Genomic DNA, 20,142 nt, shown 5'->3' on the forward strand with positions numbered 1-20,142 from the left:
ACATCAAATCAGGATCATGCCTTTAAAGGTCTTAAAGACTAGTACTGTCATGTACTAGGACCACCATATATGGTAATTACTATAATATGAGGTAGAAAGTGATGTTTCATATGAGAAATATAGGTAAAGGGTTTTACAAGTTTCAAGGATAGAAAAATTATTTTTTAACTAGGAGAGTTAACATATATTTAGGAAATCAAATATCTGAAATAAAATTAAACAAGCTGTATTATGAGATCTGATCAAGACAGTCTATGTAAAAAATGATACAAATGAATTTTATTTACAAAACGGAAACAGACTCACAGACACAGAAAACAAACTTATGGTTACCAAAGGAAAAAGGGAATAAGAGGGATAAATCAGGAGTTTGGGATTAGCAGAAATACACTACTATGTATAAAATAAACAATAAAGTCCTCCTGAATAGCAAGGGAATTACACACAATATCTTGTAATAAATTGTAATGGAAAAGAATATGAAAAATATATATGTATAACCGAATCACTTTGCTGTACACCAGAAACTAGCACAACATTATAAATCACCTATACTTCAATAAAAAATAAACACACACACACAGACACACACAAAAAGACTTATTCCAGAGAAAGAAATGCCAGCTGCTAAGAAAGCATTGCTTCCCTGGTAGCTCAGCTGGGAAAGAATCTGCCTGCAATGCAGGAGAGCCTGGTTTGATTCCTGGGTCAGGAGATGCCCTGGAGAAGGGACAGGCTGCCCCCTCCAGTCTTCTTGGGCTTCCGTGATGGCACGGACAGTAAAGAAACCGCCTGCAATGTGGGAGACCTGGGTTCGATCCCTAGGTTGGGAAGATCCGCTGGAGGAGGGCATGGCAACCCACTCCAGTATTCTTGCCTGGAGAATCCCCATGAACAGAGAAGCTGTAGCCTGGCAGGCTACCATCCATGGGGTTGAAAAGAGTCAGACACGACTGGGCAACCAAGCATAGTATAGCACAAGAAAGCACTGGATCGATGAGGAGACAGTTTCTGGTGCTGTTCTGAGCGTGTCGAGAAGTTTTGTGATCTCAGGTAATTCATTTAAGGTCTTTGGGCTTCAGCTACCTCATCAAATAATAAGGGAGCTGATCTAATAATTCTGATCTAACATTCTGCAAGTATGAGATTCCCAGTAACTTTCACACATAATTTTTGTGAGATTTTTCCATCTTGTCATCATGGTGGCTGTAATGCTCAAGTGAAGCAACGCGTGTGGAAGTGTTTTGGGACCCTCTGTGCAGGAGGAGGACACAGTATCTCAGCCAGGATGACAGAGGAAAAGGATGCTGTCAGGAACTACTGAAGCGTATTAATGAACAGAAGGCCTGTATACTTATATGTGGCTGGTCGCTTCCTGGGAATTGGTTTTCTTGATGGAGGATGCACAGGAAAGCAATCCTGGAGAACACAGCAATAAGCTTGGAAATTAATAATAACATCCTTCACATCAGGATCCAGGGTCCCAGAAATGGACTGGCTCTGATGCAGGTCATTTTTTCCTGACACTGGAAGTGAAAATAAAAGCAGTTTAAACTAACATGATGATCAAAGCATTTGAATGTAAACAAAATCATGGCAATTTGAAAATATTCTTTAGATAGTAACTTAGTATATAATTCAAATGTATGGAATAGGCATGAAGAAATTCCAACAAAACGCACATCTGAGAAGAAATAGAGTCAAAGTATCTTGACAAAAACAAATATTTGAGAACTCAGACTGTATTCTTAAATATTTTTATTTTCCAAAATAGTTAAATAATAAAAATGGAAACAAAATATATGACAGTGCATTGTACTCATTTCCTCTAATTTTGTAAAATAAATGTTGGAGTTAATTATGAAGGATGATGCTACCTCCAAGCATAAAATATAAGTTCTTAATTCAATTCAAGGCCTTTTCCAGCATAAATTTAGTCTCCATTCTTTAATCAACAAACACTCATTAAATCCTGCTGTATACAAGGCACTATATAATGCATTTGCCCATTGAGCCACTATTCTCCTCCTTTAGATGCAACAATAAATAAATAACTTTTGCCTACTAAATACATACCCAGGTAATACAGAGTACTAGTGTTTGCTTCAAGGTGCCAGTCTCCATTCTTGCTAGTGTTCCAATTCAACGGATTTGAAGAGCCATTCCTCATATCAATGATATTAAACATATCAGGATTTTGAGTGAAGTTATGAGATATGATTACATAGTCTTCTTCCTATTAAAGTTTATTTTAGATGTTAATATTCTGCATAATATACACTCATTTTGATGACAGGAATGACTTGACCCCTATGTTAAAATTTAAATTTTGGTTTAGTTTGTTTTTCATTTTGCATTTATATTTTGTTTAGCATTTTATCTGTCTATGGCAATAATGCTAAGTTATCACAAAGGCAGTGAAAGTTTTTTTCCTTCTCTCTTTCTCTCTCTCTATATACATACATACACATACATATGCATACATTCAGAGAATATTTAATTTATATAATATTTCAAAACACCTGAAACAGTGCTAGGCACTTTTTTTTTCTTTTTTGTTTTTGGTTGCCCGTGTAGCATAAACAGAAGAATGTGAACGGGAAGGAAAATACCCAATTCAGAAAACTGGTGACCATTAACGGTAGAGAGTGAGGGTTGATATCAGAGTAAGCCATGCAGAGGACACCCACTTCACCCAAAAATATTTATTTCTTTTAAAAAATCTGAAGTAAAGAGTCACAGAATGTTACAGAATGTTTGATTCAGATAGCTAGGTAGTGGGCATGTGGGATTCGGGCCTGCTATTTTCTGTATCTGCTATATTTCACAATACAAATAATAAAGCCCTTAACTGTATTCCAAAACATCATAAGTACTCAATAAATGTCAGCTATTATCAGGGATATAATAAGCTTAGTACTACAAGAATGTGGCAGAAAGATCGCTTACTTCTGATTTTTGAAGAAGGATTTTTTTGGCTTGCTTCTGAGATTTAAGATGGGTCATGAAAAGTGTCAATATGTGAGGCAAGGACAATCTGGGTCTCACAATTGGTGTGGGTGGGCTGCGTTAGAATAATATGCAACATAAATGATCAGAAGATGGATTATGCAACTCTTTATTTACCTTAAATCCATAGAATGTTGATGTATACGATATGTTGGTTATGTGATCTACACCTTTAAAATACCAGTTAATGTGTTTTGCATTTGGAATCAGAGCCATCCAGCCAGACATATGAGTCAGTCGTTTCTTCTGAAAGGGAACAATGCTTGTGCCTATAGGACATAAACAAACAATAGTAATCTACCTCTAGAAACTTTCTTCTCTTATGGGTAAGTGCAAAAGTAAATATTAGTCTAGTCAATGGAAGTCTCTAATGGAGAGGGCAATGGCACCCCACTCCAGTACTCTTGCCTGGAAAATCCCATGGACAGAGGAGCCTGGTAGGCTGCAGTCCATGGGGTCGCTAAGAGTCGGACATGACTGAGGGACTTCACTTTCACTTTCACTTTCATGCATTGGAGAAGGAAATGGCAACCCACTCCAGTGTTCTTGCCTGGAGAATCCCAGGGATGGGGGGCCTGGTGGGCTGCCGTCTATGGGGTCGCACAGAGTCGGACACAAGTGAAGTGACTTAGTAGCAGCAGCAGCAATGGAAGTCTCTAAAGAGACCAGTATAGCATTTCATTACTTATGTTCTAAATGTCTTTGTTGACCTGAAGGCCCCAACACTTAATATCACACTTAACTGAAACACAAAATGTTTTCTCACTTGGAATTTTGAATTGATATGGAGCTTATATTCCCTGGGGAAAAATAAAATTGAAATATGATGACATAATGACTAAGACAAAGTGCTTAGATATATCAATACAGTTTCTAAAATATCACTGATCTGAAATATAATTCCATTTCTATTCTTCTTCAAAATCCTTATTTGCAGAGTATGTAAATATATGTCCTAAACATTATTAGATTCTCTTATACTTGCTGTGTTAATAAAAATCAGCCTAATGAGCATGAATGGAAATCTTTGATTGATAGCGCTTAGGGAACTAGGCTACAAGCAGCCTCTAACACTGGCCGCGACACTCTAAATTTTGTGAATGACAAACCTGGAACCTGAACTACCTGTTATGGGAAAAAGATTTAATCTGAGAGAATGCCTGACATCTTGGGGTGAAGATTTGAAAAGATCTCTCACAATATAAAGAAAAAAATCTGTGATTGATTAATTACATTTTTTCCTCTCCCTTCTTTCATCTTTGATTGAATTTTACTTTAAATTTGCAACCTCGTCCCTTTCCAAATTAGGAGAAAGAAGTCAGAAGTGAGATTACAAAATAGACTGTCAAGCGCACACAGCTACATTTAGAATGGATAACCAACAAGGTCCTACTGCATAGCACAGAGTACTCTGCTTATTGTTATGTGGCAGCCTGGATGGCAGGGGAATTTGGAGGAGAATGGATACATGTATATGCATGACTGAGTCCCTTAGAGGTCGACCTGAAATTATCACAACATTGTTAATTGGCTATACTCCAATATAAAGCAAAAATTTTTAGAAAACAAGTAACAAAAGCACATCAAAGTTAAAAAAAACAAAAACAAAAAATGAACAAAGCAAAAATAAACTGTCATTCTTTTCCTTTGGGGATGTGTACATGCATGCTAAGTCGCTTCAGTTGTGTCTGACTCTTTGCGACCCCATGGACTGTAAGCCCGCCAGGCTCCTCTGTCCATGGGATTCTCCAGGCAAGAATACTAGAGTGGGTTGCCACGCCCTTCTCCAGGGGGTTTTCCCAACCCTGGGTCTTCTGCATTGCAGGTGGGTTCTTTATCATCTGAGCCACTAGGGAATAAAGCAAAACAAATTCCAATATCAGGGGTGAACATATTCTTAGGCTTATGAATTAGCATTAAGTTTTGAAGAGCCCATGACCAGAGGCACTAAAAACAGTTTAAAAAGATATGCAGTATATGAGAAGGACTATGATAATTTGGATTATTCAGCAAATATTCACTCCTCTCCTCTCCTTGAGGGCAGAATACACTTTCCAGTTCTGTTGATACTGGGTGACTTCTTTGGCCCAGGGACTATTAGCAGAACTGACACCGCAAAGACTTAAAAAGTGCTTGCTGGGTGAAACACACCCTCTGAGCCTCTGTCACTGCAATGCAAAGAGACTCCCCTAGGAGAATAGTGGGTAGCACACTAAGGTGATGTTTGACATACATAGATAGAAAAAGTATATGGATCTTGGGGACATAGATTTAATTCAAGTTACCCAAGTGGAAACTTGCTACTTCTCACCTATTTCCTAGATCCAAGCCAATTCACAGACTGAAAACACCTAACACTGAGTGGGAGAACTCTAGCCATTTATGGGGCTGCTGCCTACTAGGGAAAGCAAACTATCCAAACCTTCCAAGAGTTGTTAGTTTCTGGATCTGAACTGATACAAACCCTCAAAGACTCTAAATGCCACCATGGTCAACCTGCTGGAGTGGCAGCTTACAAAGGCCAGGCCACAGAATGAGTCTTTGCTCATCTCATGGCTGGTCCATTGAGGCCACTGGGTCATCTTAGATTATCCCTCCAGTTGCAAAATATATAGTGGGAATAGATATAGAACTCTGTTTGAAGAAAGAGCAGAGGTTGAAATGCTCACAAGAAATATCCTACCAAAAGGATCTAATAATATGGGGTGGAGTAACAAAACACTAGCATGTCCTGATGGATTTGACATAGCTATAATTTTAGCAGCTATAGTATTACTGGTATAATCATGCTACATGTTTTCAAAATTCATTTGGCTTACATTGAGATACATAATTTTAGTTTCAAATTGCAAGTTTCTACCTTATAAATATCATTAAACATGGAAATTTGGAACCACTGTCATCAAGAAGCTGTATCATTTAGATTCATGCAGAAAATGTGGGAAACTATATTTGAGAATCATGTTTAGCAAATCTTTGATGCACCAATGCTTTCCCTATTTTCCAAAATCTGCAGTCTATCAGAACAGTGTATAGGAGAGTGGATTAATTGTAGATGTTTTAACTAATGTGGCTTCCAGCTGACTAAGTGGTAAAGAATCCACCTGCCAATGCAGGAGATGCAGGTGATGTGGATTCAATCCCTGGGTTGGGAAGATCCCCTGGAGGAGGAAATGGAAACCCACTTAGGGCTCTCGCCTGGAAAACCCTGTGGCCAGAGGAGCTTGGTGGGCTACAGTTCATGGGTCACAAAGAGTTGAACACAACTGAGCGACTGAGAACACACACATTTTAACCAATAATTTAGACAGATGATGGGTGTGTGTATAAAGGGGTGGATGGAATGATATATAGATCAGAGCCAGTCCAGTCATATCAGGTCAGACATGATGAAAATAGACATATTTAGTAACTGGAAGAGTTCCTAATGAAGGGAAGGAAAATCAGGTAGGAAGGACTAGTGAACACTTTAGGAACCATACTTCCCCCTGCCACCACCTTAACAAGATAATAAAAGCAATTCCAAGCCCTTGAGGGGGGAAAATATAGAAAATAAAGTCACAACAAAAAATCTGAAAGATGTGATGATTAGGATTCCTACCAATCTCCATTTAACTTGCTTGTCTGGCTGGTGCAAATGCCAGATGGATCATGAATAATGATGGTAAATTAATGCAATCTCATCAGGCAACGATGTCAAGCACATGTGGTGTTCCACATATAGTATCTTTACTCAAGTGACTCAGTAAATCAACAGCCTCTGGCACCCGGGGTGCAGCCAGGCACCTAGCAGATGCACCCCCATCCTACATCAATCAGCAAAGATAATAAAAATAATTTGCTTTCAGGGGCAGAAACAATTATGTATTTTCACTGTCTTAATCCAAAAGCTATGCCAACTATCCTGCCCTCTGTCACAATATTGGCTATGGTTGCATGCTGCTTAGTTCCTCAGTTGTGTCTGACTCTCTGTGACCCCATGGTGTAGTCTGCCAGGCTCCTCTGTCCATGGGGTTCTCCAGGCAAGAATGCTGGAGTATCCTCCAGGGGATCTTCCTGACCCAGGGATCAAACCCAGGCCTCCTGCATTGTAGGCAGATTCTTTACCAGGGGAGCCCATGATATTGGCGTGCCTTAATCAGCAGAAGTCGTGCTCGTCCATGCATTTACTCAATACTCCTCATAAGTCGTTTTGGGGTGTGCTATTAGTTTCCTGCCTGGCTTCTGACTGATAGCAACATTATTCTTTTTCCAGTGTTCTAAATAAGTGAGTGACAACTCAGGAAGAGGATGATGAAAATTGAAGAAAACATATTTAAATGAGTGGTTCACATGATTACATTCCACTTACCAAAGGAGTCTGAGAGAACCACATCCTTTTCAAGGAGGGACACTGGAGAAGGCTTGTTGAATGCTAGCCGGTGGAAGCTGACCGAGGCGTCACAGACAGACCCGGGGAACCCTATGCTCCACTCGGCTTCTTGAGTGCAGTGAGAAGGGTCCAGCAGGGGGCTGTGTGGGATGACGGTGTGTCCTTTGTGACCTAGGAAATGGACGCAAACAGCATGTTTTATGTCAGAAAACTAAAAAGCCAAACTGTCTACAACATATGCTTACTATGATCCAGAGTGCCACCAATACAATCAAAAAGTCTTGGCTTATTTTTTTCTTTTTTTGTCATGGAGTAAGGAGACCTCCTAAAAAGGCTTTATAATGGACTCTTTGCTCAGGGAGCTTATCATGAACATAGCAGAAATATGGGATGTGAAGAGCCCATGAGAGACACAGTAGGGGATGGGATGGGGAATAAGTAACTTGGTCAAGGACACAAGGAAGGATGTAAATCCAGGCTGTCTGACCATAAAGCCTGGGCTCTCAACTGAGAGTCTGTCAACAAACATTAAGAATCTAGGCTGAGGGACATGCCTGGTGGTCCAGTGCCTAGGACTGCATGCTCCCAAAGCAGGGGGCCCAGGTTTGATCCGTGGTGAGGGACCTAGATCACCAAATGCCCCAACTAAGAGTTCATATGCCTCAACTAAAGATCCTGCGTGTTACAGCTAAGACCTGGCACAGCCTAACACATAAATATTTTTAAAAAAAGAGTCTAAGTTGAATTAAGGAATAAAGGTCAATAAAGCTCTGTATATTGGGATTATCCAAATATTCTCCTTCTTAAAGCCACAATTAGAATAGGAAACAAATCAACAACTATAGGTGAGTATTCAGTCTGTTTGACTATTGAGATGAAACTTCTTTCAAAGGCTTTCAAAAACATTTGTTAATATCTGTAGGTTTACTTGTCAGTCGTTTCTCTTTTATAAGGTATTATGCAGAATCATACACATACACACATCCTTCCTATCTTATTTAGCCAAATTGTTATTGTTGTTTAGTCGCTAAGTCGTGTCCGACTCTTTTGCTACCCCATGGACTGTAGCCCACCAGGCTCCTCTGTCCACAGGATTTCCCAGGTAAGAATAATGGAATGGGTTGCCATTTCCTTCTTCAGGGTATCTTCCCAACCCAAGGATCGAACTTGTGTCTCCTGCGTTGGCAGGCAGATTCTTTACCACTGAGCCACCAGGGAAGCCAAGTTGTTTTCATTAAAATTTTATAAAAATGATTCTAGAAATCATATTTACAGAAAGAGCTGAACTTCAGATGGTAGAAAAATTTAACCTACAAAGAATGTTGAATATTGTACTAGAGTTCACATAGTCTTTGAACCAATTCCAAATTCAGAATTTAGATGGGAAAGAAAAAAGCTAACAGTAGGCCTGTGACTTACTACTTCCCTCTAAAGTACTTGAACAGGATGTATCCAGTTTGTCTACATTGCTTATGTAAATAAACCTGGAATTTATACATCTATGGGCCTGACTGGCTGGAGAATTTGGGTAGTCATGTAATTAACTGAATAAAAGATAGAGTCATTCTCAGACTGACATGGCTTTCTTTTGTGATCCCTAATTCTATAAATATTGCTTAAAATCTGTTATTAACTCAAAACCAAAGTGCAAATGCAGGGGAAAAAAGGATGTACATGGAGGCTGCATCTGACAGCTTTGGACTTCTCCAGAAAAGGATGTGTCATCTATGACTAGTGCTGACCTACGTCTTTAAGTCATTAGGAAAGTTTGGTACCAGGTAAGATTTGTGATTCATTCAAATATGCTATGACAATTCAACTCCATGTTGACAAGAGAAAAATACATTGCCAAAATATTTTGTCAGAAATGAAAACATCACCTTACCTGTAAGTGAGCCATCAACATCAGTCAGTACCACTTCATGTTCCCATCGAAAGCCAGCCTTGTTTGGTGTGTGAGAATACTGGATGCCAGCGAATTTTGCACTCCACCCTCCACATCTGTGGTTACAAACGCCTGTGATGGATGTCACTCCCAAAGCTGCACAGCCGGGACGGTCAAAGTTCATGAAGTGTACGGAAGACACAGTCAGTCCTTCACTAAACGGGAGAACCAGGCCTTTTGTCGTGCAAAATGCAGACCCCATCCCCAGTTCATCAAGATGACCGACTATTTTGGCATTTTTAATCACTGCTCCATTGGTTTCACCCCATCCTCCAATGTAAGGAGCCAGGATCATCTTTGTTTCAATTCCAGCCTCGTAATTATTTACCATTACAAAGTTATGGAACTGAAGGGCACCTCCGTTGACCCATTCGGCTCCTTTTTGACAATTCCAAGTTGTGAGTGAATGAAATACTGCAGGCAGTGGCACCGAAGAAGTACACGATCCTGTCTGCATGGGGAAATATTCTTCAAAGATCCACAATCCAAACCAACCTTGAGAATGAACAGTGTTGTTAAAGAATTCTCCAAGAGGGACTCTTTTTTGGCAAATGTTTCGGTCATAGGATGGCCCATCAGGGTGGTTGTTCATTCGGTACCAAAAGCCAAAGTGAGTGCCACCAGCAGCCGCGTTGTGTCGTATGGTGTTGTTTGGATTGGTTACCCAAAATGCAGCTGGAGTCACATCGTCATTCAGAAGACTAGTACTCTGACGTACAAATACTGCCAAGTTATATTGCAGGATATTGCCGTGTTCAATGCCATCTTCTATAAAAAATGCTCCTCCCCTGATGTCATATATAATATTCCTCTCAACCAGAAGGTGATGTGTGTTATGGATAGTAATAGCCCTGTTATAGGTCTGGTGAATTGCACAGCCTTTTACATAAGATTTAAACTGTAAATCTCCAAGCAGGTGCCAATGTATTGGATATCGTCCCAACCGGAATGCCTGACCAGCATGGAATATCTGTCAAGCCCAGAAATCACAGCTATTCAGTGATACACATAGAGTTTGCCTGGCTCATACTTTCTTGCTTCAAAATAATATCCACTTTCACATTAATTATTATTAATGCATTGATCTCTCCCATATTATTCCTATTTATCATTTTAAAATGTTCTTTGACCCCCAACCCACCTTGTTTTATTCAATATATTAATATAACAGCCTATGTGTGTTAATGCTTTTTATCAAATGAATGAGTGAACAAAAGCCATCTTCAACTCTCCCACTTTTCACCTGACTCCATTATGGAATTTTGGTGTTGAGCAAAACACAACCTCTTAAAGTACTTCTTTTTCTCCTCCTTTTAATCCTTACTTAATTATAAGAAATATTTCCTGAATATCCATCAAATGCCAGATATTGTGCTAAATGTCATATGCATGATCATACCCTTTACTACAGTCCTAGGAAGTAGCCACTCATCATAAGCTTCATTTTATAGATGAAGAAAGTGAAATTTAGAAATGCTGAGTATCTATTTCATGGTCACAAAGCTCCACTTAAACCCACTGGTCTGATTATAGAGTTGGTGTTCTTATTAACCACTCTGCTATACTTTCAAAGGTCTACAACTCACCTGATGTGAAGGGCCAACTCATTGGAAAAAACCCTGATGCTGGGAAAGATGGGAGGCAAAAGGAGAAGCGGGCAGGAGGGGATCGAATAATTATACAGCACCACCAACTCAGTGGACATGAATCTGAGCAAACTCCGGGAGAGAGCGAAGGGCAGGAGAGCCTGGCGTGCTGCAGTCCATGGAGTCGCACAGAGTCAGGCATGACTTAGTAACTGATCCACCAAAATGATCTAATAATCTAAGACAGAAGACACCTCTGTGCGTGTGCATGTGTGTGTATCTGTGAAATATAATCTTATGAGGTTTGGAAATAAAATGTTAGGGCATCCATTTAATCTCATTCTCCATATAAAAATAAAACTTAACTATTACTAATATTTACTATACAGGTCAACCCTGCTAACCTCACTTAGTCCATATCCAGAAGTCACACGTGTGTAACATAACCTAGGGGGAGGAGAGTTTTACCAAATGTAACCGTTGACTCTGCCACCCTTACTACAGTTGGGTGTTCCCAGTTTAACAGATTGGTGGATTTTACTATCCTTCCTTCCTTCACACCCTCCTTCCTTTTATTGAATACTTGATAAATACTATGCTAGACCCAGATTATATAGACTGAGATACAGAGGAGCTCCTGATATCTTAGATATAACTTGCATATTTTTCTTTTATTTATGTATTTGTTCAGTTTATAGTCAATTAAGAATCTGCTATGCACCAAGCACTGATCCAGCTACAGAGGAATCAGTAGAAAACTAGAAGGACTGCTTATGTTCTAGAAGAAGAGATTAAAAAAAATATATATATATATATATATACCTAGAGTTAGGAGTTAATAAAGAAAAATAGGAGTTTGGCAGCTCTTTCAAACAAAGGTGGTGAGGCACGGCCTCTCTGAAGAGATACATCTGAGAAGAGATCTGACTGAAATGAGTGTGAACACGGAAGTACCTGGCAGAGAAGCATTCTAAGGAAAAGGAAGAGCAAGTGGGAAGCACTGAGCTAGGAACGTGCCCGACGTGGTCACATGACGCAGGGAGGCCTATGTGGCCAGCATGGTGGGTGCCAAGGGCAGTTCACACGAGACAGCAAGGGGCCAGAGTGGGGTCAGATAGTGTGGATCCTCTGGGAAAAGTGTGGACATTTTGTTTTAAGTGTATTGTGAAGCTACTGAAGTGTTTTGAACACAGTGTGGCAAGATCTGATTCACACTTTAAAGCCTGAGCTTTGTCCACAAGTCTGTTCTCTATATCTACGTCTCCATCGCTGCCCTGCAAACAAGTTCATCAGTACCATCTTTCTAGATTTCATATGCATGCGTTAATATATTATATTTGTCTTTCTCTTTCTGACTTACTTCACTCTGGATAATAGGCTCTAGGGAGATGGGAGGGGGGGTTCAGGAGGAAGGGGACACATGTATACCGGTGGGTGATTCATGGGGATGTTATGGCAGAAACCAACACAATATTATAAACCAATTATTCTCCAATAAAATAAAAAATAAAAAAGCTGAACTTTGGCTGTAGTGTGGAGATTCTGTTGCAGAAAAGGTGGAGGCAGGAAGACCAGTTAGGAGAAAAGCATAGTAGTCCAGGTGAGAGGTGACAGTGGTTTGGGTTTGGAAACAGGTGGAGTGCTGGAAAAATAATGGATTCAGGATACACTATTTTGGGATAGAACTTGTTAATGAATTTGACATGGGGTGGGTATAAGAAAAAGAGAGAAACAAAATTTTGGCATGATGATATACATGAATAATGGATGTATTGACACTGTCTGTTTATTTATATGTCTCCTCTACCAAACATTATTATAAGCAGCATCTGGCAAAAAGCAGGTGCTCAATACAAACTCATTGTATAGACAACTTTGGATAAACTGCTAATAATAGTGCCTCTTACCTCCACATATTCTATCCTTCCAGTTACCATGTTAGCACCAGGTAAAGGAGCATGAAGCATAATGCAGCCTCCAAACTGGTCACTTCCTATTTCTTCTCCAAACTTTCCTTGGACACATGTCTGTGTAGCAAATTCACCTTTAAAAGTAATTTTTAAGATACAACAAAGGAAAACCGAGTCAAAATTCTCTCATTATATAAAGACTTCTTTCCACACCTAGTTATATCTTTTTATTTATATATAATTTTAATTTTATCCTAGAACATAATTGTTTGCATCCACGTTATCTCCTCCTATGCACAGTAAGGAAGGTAAATGCCTTGTCTTGTTCACCTTTGCATCCCCTAAAGTACTTACTTTGCTGTGCTGTGCTTAGTCACTCAGCTGTGTCCGACTCTTTGTGATCCCACTATAGCCTTCCAGGCTCTTCTGTCCATAGACGACTCGCCAGGCAAGAATACTGGAGTGGGTTGCCATGCCCTCTCCAGGGGATCTTCCCAAACCAGGGATCAAACCCAGGTCTCCTGCATTGCGGGCAGATTCTTTACTGTCTGAGCTACCAGAGAAGCCCAAAGGTACTTACTTTAGTATCTTTCAAAGATACTAGATAAATATTTGAATGGCTGAATGAATGCTGATAAAGGTATTTTGCTTTATTATCTCTGAATTTGTTTTTCACAACATTTGGGATTAACATAGTTGATACAATCTTACACTGGAACAAGATTAGAACATGCATTATCTCACTTAATTCTTACAACAGTAGGTTGGCAGAACAGGAAGTATTTTTATATAAAACAGGATGAAACTAGGTTTACAATGGACATAGTGAGATGATGCAGATGAACTGGAATCAGAATGCAGGTCACTTGACACTGAATCCAGTGAGCTTTGTCTTATGTTTCCACTGAAGAAAAGCCTGTACCTAAGGTGTACCAGTTATTATTTAGCTACTTATAGGATTGTAATGGCAGTGGGCTTACCTGGTGGCTCAGCGGTGAAGAATCTGCCTGCCAATGCAGGAGACATGCAGGTTCGATTCCCTGGAGAAGGAAATGGCAACCCACTCCAGTATTCTTGCCTGGAGAATCCCATGGACAGGGGAGCCTAGCTGGCTGCAGTCCACAGGGTCTCAAAGAGTCGGACACGACTTAGCAACTAACCAACAACAACAACAGTAGTAGTGATCACATAAAATATTCGAAGAGACTTAAATGCACTGTGCTTCCTAGCTATACACATTTATATAGTTATACATGCTGCTGCTGCTGCTAAGTCACCTCAGTCACGTCTGACTCTGTGCGACCCCATAGACGGCAGCCCACCAGGCTCTGCCATCCCTGGGATTCTCCAGGCAAGAACACTGGAGCGGGTTGCCATTTCCTTCTCCAATGCATGAAAGTGAAAAGTGAAAGTGAAGTCGCTCAGTCGTGTCTGACTCTTAGCGACCCCATGGACTGCAGCCTACCAGACTCCTCCGTCCATGGGATTTTCCAGCAAGAGCACTGGAGTGGGTGCCATTGCCTTCTCTGATAGTTATACATAGTTTTATGTAAACATATATACACACATATGTATATGTGCATGTGGGCATGCTAAGTCACTTCAGTCGTGTCCAACTCTTTGCAGCGCTACAGACTGTAGCCTCCCATGCTCCTTTATCCATGGGATTCCTCAGGCAAGAATACTGGAGTAGGTTGCCACATCCTCCTCCAGGGGATCTTCCCGACCCAGGGATGGACCCTATGTTTTCTGCAGCTCCTGCACTGCAGGTGGATTCTTTACTGCTGAGCTACCAGGGAAGTCCATATACATATGTATATACTATATATCTATGAGAAGTATGGTAAGTTAAGGATAGCCATAGAACCAGTCCCAACTTTTGACACCTGAGTAGAAGAGACACATGTCCCTTCAGGACCAAAGTAACTAACTGCTGGTGATTAACTTCCCAGCCTTCTGATCTCCTGTCTCAGAGACCATGGAAACCCATGTGGAGATGAAGCCTCCATCAACCCAGACCCTGGAAAATTACAGTGATCAGAGCCCCACTGTTGACTCATACTGGACACATGTAGCATAAATAAGAAATAAACCTTTACCATTTTAACTCACTAAAATTTGGGGCTTATTTATTGCCAGTGCATAACCAAGTCTATTAGTTCTGAACAGGAACTTATTTTGCCCACAGGGAGTATTTCTGCAATGTCTGGAAACATTTAAGTTGACACACTAAGGCTACTAAAGTTACCTGTGTCAAATCCATCAGGACATGCTGGGATTTTGCTATTCCACTCCACACTGTCAGATCCTCTTATTAAAATATTTCTTGTAAGAATTCCAATTTCTGCTCTTGCTTCAAAAAGAGTTCCATCAGGGAGGGTGACAGTGATCCCCAAGTGTGTGTAATTCAGTGGATCAGTGAGCGTTATGTTCCTGCCATCAGCAGATACAGATGCAATGGTCCTTTTTTCATTTTCACGTTGGCTGTGTCTGTAAAAATTTTAACCACAAGCTCTCAGAATTAATACAAATTAACACACTATTGTTTTGGGGTGTTTGTTTTAGTCTATTTTGAAAACTTCATCTGTAAAATAGGAAAAAAATGTTTATGTCATACAGTATGCTGAAGAGGAATTTGAAGACGGTGTTTTACTCTCTTTAAAGTATTCAAAAGAACAACTCCTTTACAGCTTTGAGGATCACACACAATGGCTCTCAACCAAGGGTGATTTTGTCCCCCTGGGGACATTTGGCAATGTCTGGACACATTTTTGGTTGTCATAATGCAGTAGGGTGGGGGGTGCTGTGTTGGTGTTGGTGTCGGTGGTGTTGGTATTGGTGGTGGTGGTGTCGGTGGTGTTGGTATTGGTGGTGGTGGTGTTGATGGTGTTGGTATTGGTGATGGTGGTGTTCATATTGATGATGGTGTTGGTGTTGGTGGTATTGGTGGTGGTGGTGGTGGTGGTGGTGGTACTGGTGGTGGTGGTGTTGATGGTGTTGGTATTGGTGGTGGTATTGGTGGTGTTGGTATTGGTGGTGGTGTTGGTTTTGGTGGTGGTGGTGGTATTGGTGGTGGTGGTGTTGGTGGTGTTGGTACTGGTGGTGGTGGTGGTGGTGGTGTTGGTATTGATGGTGGTGGTGTTGGTTGTGTTGGTATTGGTGGCAGTGGTGGTGGTGTTGGTGGTGGTGGTATTGATGATGGTGTTGGTATTGGTGGTGGTGTTGATGATGGTGTTGGTATTGGTGGTGATGGTGGTGGTATTGGTGGTGGTGTTGGTGGTGTTGGTATTGGTGGTGGTGGTGTTGGTGGTGTTGGTATTGGTGGTGGTGGTGTTGGTATTGGTGGTGGTGTTGGTGGTGTTGGTACTGGTGGTGGTGTTGTTGATGGTGTTGGTGTTGGTGGTATTGGTGGTGGTGGTGTTGGTATTGATGGTGGTGGTGGTGTGGTGGTGGTGTTGGTATTGGTGGTGGTGGTGGTGGTGGTGTTGATGATGGTGTTGGTATTGGTGGTGGTGGTGTTGATGGTGTTGGTACTGGTGGTGGTGGTGGTGGTACTGATGGTGGTGGTGTTGCTACTAGTAGGTAGTGGCTGAGGATATTCCTAAATCTCCTGTGACATACAACAAGAATTACCCTATCTAAAACGTCAATAGTGCTGAGGTTGGGAAAACCCTTACAGAGGGAGTCCACTGGAGGTTCCAGAGCAGGGAAAAGAAATGACTGAGGTGAGTTCAGGAGGTCTCATTTCTACCCATTCCTCCAACACACCCCAAGTTCCAGCAAAAGGACTGGCCATATCGATAATATACACATTCATGTACTGAGTTCTTCCAACAAACATTTATTGAGTGTCTAGGAGGATATGGCAACCGACTCCAATATTCTTGCCTGGAAATTCCATGGACAGAGGAAATTCTATGAACAGAGGTGGGCTATAGTTCACAGGGTTGCAAACAGTCAAACACTACTTAGCCACTGAACAAGAACAGGTCTGTTTTCTAGACTCAGAGTTAAGTACTGGGAGTTGGGTACCAAGCAGTAGTGCCCCTAACTTCAGAGAGACACATGTTTCTAGGGATGATTTTGGGTTTTATTTACTAAAGTGTGTGACTGATGCTGTCGACAGAGGTGCCTTTAGGGGAGTTATCAATGTATCTTCCTGACACTGCTTTTTGATTCCTCTCTTCCTTGGCAAATCTTTCTCCTCCTTTAACTACCAGGTCAAATAACAATGTTGCATGTGAAATAGATTGTAAAGCACCTCTCTCAGCTTCCCCAGCTCTTCTTCTGGATTCCCGATAAGCACTTCCTGATGCCCCATTAGCACTCACAGTTACCACACTGCAGACCTATCACCCATTTACTTCTCTGTCCTTCCCATAGCTGTCTGCTCCTCTAGGTAAGGCACCCGTTGAATCATTCTGTATACTGAGTACCTGTCACAACTCAGTCATAAATGTGACTGACTGATCAAATCAATGCAGAATAAATTCCTGAGGGAAGAAGGTAGAGGAATGGAACCCAAATAAGATGATGGAATATTCCAGTATGAGGGACTGGAAGTCTAAATTCAACTGAAAGTAAGGAAAGCTGGTGGAAGAGGCATTTCAAGGGCAGAACCCAAAGAACTTGGTGATGTGCAGGAAGCAAAGACAGCTGATAGTCAGAAGGTCACTACGAAAATTTTTGAGAAGATGAAAATTAGATTGTAGGGTTTAAAGGGAAAAAATGGAAAGTGAGATTGAAATGGAAGAAATGGGCATGGTATTCAAAGTGATTCAATAATTGAGAGAGAGAAAGGGAGGGGGAGAGAGGGGGCGGGGAGAGAGACAGAAAAGCTAGAAGTTACAAGAGACCAAAGCTGGTTTTTTTCCAAGATGGTAAGTGGATGGAAAGACATAATTCCCAAAGACCCAAGGAAGGAATTAGAGGGGCAGGAGGCGGGGGGAAGTAGAGACTAAGGATGTTTGAATAGGGTATATCGATAATATTACAAGATCCCTCAGGTGATTTGGACTAACCTCTCCTAATTCTCTTAGATTCAGATGATACAGAGATGATATATTAGAAAAGAAGTTCTCAAAGGATTTTTATATGTTTTGGCTTTTAGTCACTAAGTCATCTCTGACTCTTGTGACCCCATGGGCTGTAGCCCGCCAGGTTCCCCTGTCCATGGGATTCTCCAGGCAAGAACACTGAAGTAGGCTGCCATTTCACCTAAACGCACCTTTCCTTCCTTGGTAATAATATCCACACATATAGCACTAACTTTGAGCCAAGTTCCACTCTGTTTTACACATATTAACTCATTTAATCCTCACAACGACTCTGAGACACATACTAACAGCATTCCAATTTCAGTGAAGCACAGAGCGGCAAAATAATATGGCATTAGGCCTGGTAAGTGGTATTGCCTGGGGCTGGATCTAGGTCAACTAACTTTAGAAGTAGTATTCTTAACTACCTGCTTTGCAAGCATTCAAGTAGGATTTACAAATGAAATAGTGAACAACTAATTAGATTTGGTGGGAAATTCCTAAATTCTTGTTTATTAAAACTTTGTTTTGTTGTTCAGTCACTCAGTCGTGTCCGACTCTTTGAGACCCCTAAGTTCTAAACTTACTTTTCTTTCACCTGGAAAAGCTATGAGGACTTCCTATTCTATAAAGAAGCCTTGTCATTTTGCTGCTTTTTAACTTTGCCATTATATCATCCCAAGGGCAGAGAAAAAAAAGAGGGTGCTTATAAAGCTAAGTATATATTTAACTCTTCCTAACATCTGCAAGTCTATTTTTAACTTGGAAAGGGACAAATTCAAAATGCCATCTTGAATTTTAATTCTAAATTGAGTCACAACCTTAATACAACTTAGCTGTTTCTTGTCATAAATTACTATTTGTTCCCTGATCCACATAACTATATCCAATTTTGCTATTACATAATTTGAATAATAAAGCAAAAATAAAGCTCCTTTTGCTTTATCTCCCCACCAGAATTCTTGGTGTAGCTATATTAGTTTTGTTCCTTGTATTTCTTATTTGCCAAAATATATAATTAAACAATAATTAAGGGCCATAAGCAGTTTCATGATAAAATGTCAGACATCAAAGGTCATGTTAATCATTACTTACACTATAATTTCATCCCTATCATTCAATCATTACTAACAATTTTGCTCCATGGGAACCACTGCCAAGACTGTAAGATTAAAAAGACTTAACTAGCTGCTTTCAATTGTGCTCCTTGGTTACCCCAAACAAAGAAGCTCATTTACATTTTTGCATGCATTGATGTACTCAGCTAAAGCTCTCACTCAGAGGTTTTCTTTTTTTTTTTTTAATTGGAGTATAATTGCTTTCAATGTTGTGTTAATTTCTGCTGTACAATGTGAATCAGCCATAAGTATACATATATTCCCTCTTCTTGAATCTCTCTCCCACCCCTACCCTGATCCCACCCCTCTAGGTCACCCCAGAGCAGTGAGGTGAGCTCCCTGGGCGATACAGCTTCCCACAGCCCATCTATTTCACACGTGCTCGTGTGTATATGTCAGTGTTACTCTCCCAGTTCAGTACACCCTCCCTTTCCCCACTGTGTCCACATGTCCATTTCCGACGTCTACGTCTCTATTTCTGCCCTGCGAAAAGAAATCATCTGGACCATCTTTCTAGATTCCACGTTCATACATTAATATATGGTATTTGTTTTTCTCTTTCTGACTTACTGTACTCTATATGACATCACTCAGAGGTTTTCAAATACCTTTTAATAGCAGAATGCTCTTGTCAAAAGAAATCTTACGTGGGAACTGAACCATGAAAAATGACTAAATCTTTTATTAGTATATAGTTACACTTTTTCTTATGGTAAATTCAATTAAAACTCGCACTGGGGCTCAACTCAATGTTAATATCTGACAAATAAATATTTGGCTGTCCAGGCTTCTTTACTTGAGGTTTCAAATTTAAATTAAATGGCTGTGGACCTCCTGAGTCATACCTTTTTTACACAGTTACAAATTTCTATTCTAAATCAAAATGATCAGATCCAGAAGATATCATACCTGTGTCCTGTGCTTGCAATTACAATCTTATCTCCTGGTTTCCACGTTACCGCTTCTTGTAAAATCAAAGTCCGTTCCCCTGCCTTTGCAGTATGAGCCAAACGACTCCAGATCACAGGGAGAGGCAGACCTGGAACCAACATACAAACCAGCTGAGAGCCTCCTCAGGTACGTCTTCCGGAATAGTAACGAGTTTTATGCATTTTAATCTCCTGGATTGAATAACGTTTGAGAAGATTCATTTTAACTTAGCATCT

At 40.5% G+C, this 20,142-nt stretch overlaps 1 protein-coding gene across 2 annotated transcripts in view; it reads right to left on the reverse strand.

Moving 5' to 3' along the window:
* The window catches only part of PKHD1L1 (PKHD1 like 1), a 166,512-nt gene that overhangs the window by 55,069 nt on the left and 91,301 nt on the right, over positions 1 to 20,142 (reverse strand). For both annotated transcript variants that reach the window (XM_020876376.2, XM_070477243.1), the window contains exons 46-53: positions 19,886 to 20,015; positions 15,071 to 15,312; positions 12,820 to 12,956; positions 9,267 to 10,296; positions 7,361 to 7,552; positions 3,127 to 3,278; positions 2,077 to 2,236; positions 1,355 to 1,526 (exon numbers count right to left, since the gene is read on the reverse strand). In XM_020876376.2, coding sequence (XP_020732035.2) covers positions 1,355 to 1,526; positions 2,077 to 2,236; positions 3,127 to 3,278; positions 7,361 to 7,552; positions 9,267 to 10,296; positions 12,820 to 12,956; positions 15,071 to 15,312; positions 19,886 to 20,015 — 2,215 coding nt within the window. The remainder of the gene's footprint in view (positions 1 to 1,354; positions 1,527 to 2,076; positions 2,237 to 3,126; positions 3,279 to 7,360; positions 7,553 to 9,266; positions 10,297 to 12,819; positions 12,957 to 15,070; positions 15,313 to 19,885; positions 20,016 to 20,142) is intronic.

This window comes from Odocoileus virginianus, chromosome 15, assembly GCF_023699985.2.
Source record: "Odocoileus virginianus isolate 20LAN1187 ecotype Illinois chromosome 15, Ovbor_1.2, whole genome shotgun sequence".
In the NCBI taxonomy this organism is placed as follows: domain Eukaryota; kingdom Metazoa; phylum Chordata; class Mammalia; order Artiodactyla; family Cervidae; genus Odocoileus; species Odocoileus virginianus.